Genomic DNA, 5,601 nt, shown 5'->3' on the forward strand with positions numbered 1-5,601 from the left:
ATGCAGTTCTTGACTCTTTCGTTGCGATGCATGATGGAAAACACGGTTTTACGAAAACAAAAGTTTTTCTAAAAACATGAACTAGATTTCTAAAATATAACAGTTTTAAGACTTCCGATGTAAATTACGTTTTGGTAAGTAAATGAATTAAATAACACTTTCGAAAATAGTTATAAACGAATATGAACCATGGAACTTGAATGATTTGACGAAACGACTATGTTTTCAAAACCTTACCTTGTGACATCTCCAGATTCGACTACAACATTTAGACCGAGTTTAGGGTGTTACATTTAGTGGTATCAGAGTCAGGTTGTAAAACTCGGGCTATAAATTTTGGGTTCCAAAATCGTGTTTCAAAAAGAACTGGTTTAAAATAACTTGGATTATTCTGAGTAAGTATGTGGTACACCAAGTCTTCGGCGCAGATCTTGTAAGTATTTCTGAACCTAGATAGAATATTCTGGAAACACCGTAGTTAGTACTTTCTGAAACTGTACTGAGTTAGTTAGAGACTGAAACCTCTGAAAATATTTCTGAACTTTTGATAATTTAGGCATAAAATATCTACTAATAAATACTGGAACTGATGCATAAAATTTCATAATGTAGATAAAATTTGAAATACACAATGAGTGCTCGTGGAACTCACGGACATGGTATTCATGGCCGTGGTAGAGGCCATAGGAGGGCTCGAGCTAAGTCTTTTTCTCTAGGCAGTATGCCAAATTTAGACACGAGTGAGACACCAGTTTTGTCTGCTATTGCGACTGGGTCTCAAAGCCATTCGATTGGGGATGACACACTGTCTCAAGCCATGTTGAGGGTATTGGAGAGGGCCGCTGGACCCCAATCTGGATCTGGGGTCGTGGGTCGGTAACTAAGTGACTCCGGTATAATGGTGCTAAGCTGTTTTGGGGTGTCACTAGAGTCGCCCCTACTGTGGTCGAGTATTGGTTGGAGGCCACCGAGAGGATCATGAATGATATAGACTGTACTCCCGAGCAGAAGCTCAAGAATGCAATCTCTTTGCTTCGTGACGAGGTTTATCTGTCGTAGTTAGCGGTTGAGGAGGGTATTCAGTCTAATCGTCTGAACTGGGATTTCTTCAAGACTGCCTTTCAGGGAAAGTATGTGGCCATGAGCTATGTAGATGCTCGTAGGCGCGATTTCATGAATTTCACGTAAGGTGATAAATCAGTGGCTGAAAATGAGGCCGAGTTTTTGAAGTTGAGCTACTATGTTCAAGGCATGATTGCTTTCAAATATGAGAAATGTGTCCACTTTGAGGACAGACTAAGAGATAATCTGAGGGTACTGATTGCTACACACAGAGAGCGTGAGTTTTCTATTCTTGTGGATAAGGCGAAGATCACCGAGGAAGTTAAGCGCGAGGAGCTCCAGAGTAGGGACCGAAAGATATGTAAGAATAAGAGAGATTCAGAGCCTTCTAGTTCTATTTAGAGGCCTAAGAAACGGGTCAGACCTAATGGGCCGGTTAGAGTGGGGGTTTCTGTTACTCCTACTAGGATTCAGCCATGTGGAGATTGTGGTAGGTGCCATCCGGGTGAGTGTTGGATGAGGTTAGGGGCTTGTTTGAGGTATGGGTCCTTGGAGCATCGTATTAGAGAGTGTCCACAGCAAGCAGATCAGATACAAGCTTCAGGATCGGGTTCTACACAGCCTTAGAGTGCAGTTCAGCAGCCACCTAGAGGATGTGGACTGGCTAGGGGTGGTAATGGTATGGGCTGAGGGTAGAGAGCACCGGGCAGAGATGCTAGTCAGACTGAGGCGAGGCAGCCTGTGTTGGTTTATGCTGCTCGACACCGAGAGGATAGAGATGCTCCTGATGTTATCACTAGTACGTTCTTTATTTTTGATGTACCTTGTACTGCTCTGATAGACATAGGTTCTACACACTCTTATGTAGCTAGTTTCATTTTTGAAAACTTGAAGATTTCTGTTGTGAGCACTTCTAGTGAAATTACTATACTGAGTCCGTTGGGGTACTCTGTTCGGGTTAGTAAACTTTATAGAAGTGTTCCGTTAGTGGTGCAAGGGACTATTTTTTTGGTAAATCTAATGGAGCTTCCGTTTGGGGAGTTCGACGTAATCCTAGGTATGGATTGGTTGGTTGAGCATCGTGTTAGTTTGGATTGCACGACTAAGAGGGTCGTTCTGAGGACCGAGGATAATAAGGAAGTGGTTGTGATCAGTGTGCATTGAGATTATCTGTCCAATGTGATATCCGCTCTTATGGTTGAAAAATTGGTACGAAAAGGGTGTGAGGCTTATATGGCTTTTGTCAATGTTTTAGTGTCTAGGGACTCTTCTACTAGAGATATTAGAATAGTGAGGGATTTTCTATACGTCTTTCCTGAGGAGTTACCAGGTTTACCTCTGAATCGAGAAGTTGATTTCGACATTGAGCTTCTATCGGGTATAGCTCCGGTGTCTATCGCTCCATACTGTATGACACCGAAGGAGCTTGTAGAGTTGAAGGCTCAACTTCAAGAACTTCTTGATCATGGGTTCATCTACCCTAGTGTGTCTCCGTGGGGGGCACCAGTTCTGTTTGTAAAGAAAAAGGATGGCACCATGAGGATGTGCATCGATTATCGACAATTGAAAAAACTGACTGTGAAGAATAAGTATCCACTTCTGAGGATCGATGATTTGTTTGATCAGTTCCGAGAGGCTTTTGTGTTTTCAAAAATTGATCTTCATTCTGGGTATCATCAGCTAAGAGTTAAGGAGGTGGATGTTCATAAGACTATATGTAGGACTTGTTATGGACATTACGAGTTCCTAGTTATGCCTTTTGGTTTGACAAATGCTGTGGTTGCATTCATGGATCTGATGAACCGAATCTTTCAGCCATATCTGGATCAGTTCGTCGTGGTCTTCATCAACGATATTTTGGTTTACCCTAAGACAGAGGATGAGCATGATGAACATCTTAGAGTAGCGCTTCAGATACTCCGAGAAAAATAGCTCTATGCTAAGATGAGCAAGTGTGAGTTATGGTTGCGAGAGGTAACTTTTCTAAGGCACGTGGCTTCTGGTGAGGGGATCCGAGTTGATCCGAGAAAGATTGAGGCTTTGCTTGATTGGAAATAGCCCAAGAAAGTATTTAACATCCGTAGTTTTCTGGGTCTTGTAGGATATTATCGGTAGTTTGTTGAGGGGTTCTCTTTGATTGCAGCTCCTTTGGCTAAGTTTCTATGCAAGGGTGTTCCTTTTGTTTGGACTGATGCGTAACAATCGAGCTTCGAGAAGCTCAAGTCTATTTTGACTCAGGCTCCTGTTCTAATACAGCCTGAATCTAGTAAAGAGTTTGTGGTGTACAGTGATGCGTCGCACGTCGGTTTGGGATGTGTACTGATGCAAGAAGGTAAGGTTGTGGCTTATATGTCCCGTCAACTTAAGACACATAAAAGGAATTATCCGGCGCATGATCTCGAGTTAGCTGCTGTGGTTTTTGCGTTAAAGATTTGAAGGCGCTATCGATACGGCGAAAGGTGTATTATCTACACTGATCACAAAAGCCTCAAGTACCTCTTTACCCAGAAGAAGTTGAATCTTAGGCAGCGTCACTGGAATAAGCTGCTCAAGAATTATGATTGCATGATGGAGTATCATCCTGGTAAGGCCTATGTGGTGGCTGATGCTCTAAGTCGTAAAGCGATGATTTATTTGAGAACGATGTTCGCTCGTCTTAGTCTGTTTGATGATGGGGGTCTGTTAGCCGAGTTGAAAGTTAAGCCAACTTAGATTGATCAAATTTGGGATAAGCAGTTAGGGGATAAGTCTCTGGATTTGCGGTTTCATCAAATTGAGAGTGGCAGCACTTCGGATTTTGGGCTGAATAATGATGGTGTTCTATGTTTTCAAGGTCAGATTTGTGTGCCGAATGATTCTGATTTGAGGCAGTCGATTCTGAGGGAGGCGCATAGTAGGCCTTATGCTATGCATCCCAATGGTAATAAAATGTATCGCGATCTCTGTAAACTGTATTGGTGGCTGGGTTTGAAACGTGAGGTTACGAAATTAGTTTCTCGTTGTCTAACGTGCCAGCAAGTTAAGGCTGAGTACCAGTTGCATTCGGGTTTACTCCAACCCGTTAAGATTTCTTTGTGGAAGTGGGAACGAGTAACGATGGACTTCGTTAGTGGGTTGCCCTTGACACCCACTAAAAAGGATTCTATTTGAGTCGTTGTGGCTCGATTGACCAAGTCCGCTAATTTTATTTTGTTTCAGACGGACTATTCTCTGCAAAAGCTAGCGAAGCTCTATATCTCCGAGATTGTAAGATTACATAGGGTTCCTGATTCGATAATTTCTGATAGATATCCCCACTTCACTTTTTGGTTCTAGAAGAAATTGCCTGAGGCCCTGGGTTCGAGATTGGACATCAGTACTGCATTCCATCCTTAGACCGATGGTCAGTCTGAGAGGGTGATTCAGATACTGGAGGATATGCTTCGGAGTTGTGTGATTGATTTCTAGGGTATTTGGGAGGATTATCTGTCACTAGTTGAGTTCGCCTACAATAAAAGTTTCCAGTCTAGCATCCAAATGGCACCTTACGAGGCTTTATATGGTCATAAGTGTCGTACTCCACTTTGTTGGATTGAGTTGGGTAAGCGTCGGGTTTTGGGTCCTGAGTTAGTTTTTGAGACCGAAGATAAAGTTAGACTGATTCGGGATCGTCAGAAGGTGACTTCTGATAGACAGAAATCTTATGCAAATCTGAAGTGGAGAGATATTAAGTATTCTGTGAAAGACTTCGTCTTTCTTAAGGTTTCCCCGTGGAAGAAAGTTCTGAGATTCGATCGTAAAGGCAAGTTGAGCCCTAGGTTCATTGGGCCGTATCGGATTCTGAAGCATGTGGGGCCAATTGCTTACCAGTTGGAGCTACCTCCGGAGCTAGACCGTATCTACGATGTGTTTCACGTCTCAATGTTGAGGCGGTACCGGTCTGATCTATTTTTCGTTGTCTCTGTTGAGGAGATTAAGGTTAGACCAGATTTGACTTTTGAGAAGGAGTCGGTGCAGATTTTAGATCGTTATGTTAAGGTTCTGTGGCAAAATCATGACACTTAGGAAGCCACGTGGGAACCTGAGGACTCGATGCATCAGCAGTATCCTCATATGTTCTTATCAAGTAAATTTCGAGAACAAAATTTCTTTTAGGGGGTAGAGTTGTAACGCCATAAATAATTTATTTTTGTTTCAGTAAATATTTGACATAAGTGTATATCTACTTCAGTGGTTAAGTGTTTTGGGTGTGTCTGAGAGGTCTTAGGTTCAAGTCTGATATTTGATAATTGTGTTATTTTTTATCCAATCCTTACCCTTGTTGAGTGGGCTTACATAAAATTTTCTATTAACGCAAATTAGAATGAGCTTGCTGATTCGAGTGCTAAGGGAGTTAGTGTGTTGGGGGTTCTGTGTTCCAATCCCTGCATGAGCGAAGGTATTAATTTTTGCTTAGTTGTCTGAGAGAGTTTCAGTGGAGTTGGGATTCTAAGGTGGTTGTGATTGAGATGTTAGTGGGGAGTTGAGATATGTTGGTTATTTGATTTTTAAGTAATTTTT

General features: G+C 42.2%; 1 protein-coding gene across 1 annotated transcript; it reads left to right on the plus strand.

The window, feature by feature from the left end:
* Positions 1-1,489: 1,489 nt before the first annotated feature.
* On the plus strand, positions 1,490-2,226 carry LOC128042535 (uncharacterized). The gene is made up of 2 exons (XM_052633902.1): positions 1,490-1,567; positions 1,759-2,226. The coding sequence occupies exons 1-2, from the start codon at positions 1,490-1,492 to the stop codon at positions 2,224-2,226; spliced, it is 546 nt and encodes a 181-aa protein (XP_052489862.1).
* The last annotated feature ends 3,375 nt before the right edge of the window (positions 2,227-5,601 follow it).

Source organism: Gossypium raimondii, chromosome 7 (assembly GCF_025698545.1).
Source record: "Gossypium raimondii isolate GPD5lz chromosome 7, ASM2569854v1, whole genome shotgun sequence".
Taxonomy (NCBI): domain Eukaryota; kingdom Viridiplantae; phylum Streptophyta; class Magnoliopsida; order Malvales; family Malvaceae; genus Gossypium; species Gossypium raimondii.

What these genes read in the sequence shown, in the direction of transcription:
- LOC128042535 (XM_052633902.1), top strand. Translation starts at nt 1,490, where the DNA reads ATGGGCCGGTTAGAGTGGGGGTTTCTGTTACTCCTACTAGGATTCAGC. An exon ending in TTGTGGTAGGTGCCATCCGG is followed by an intron (nt 1,568 to 1,758) that starts GTGAGTGTTGGA and finishes GGCTGAGGGTAG; the next exon opens with AGAGCACCGGGCAGAGATGC.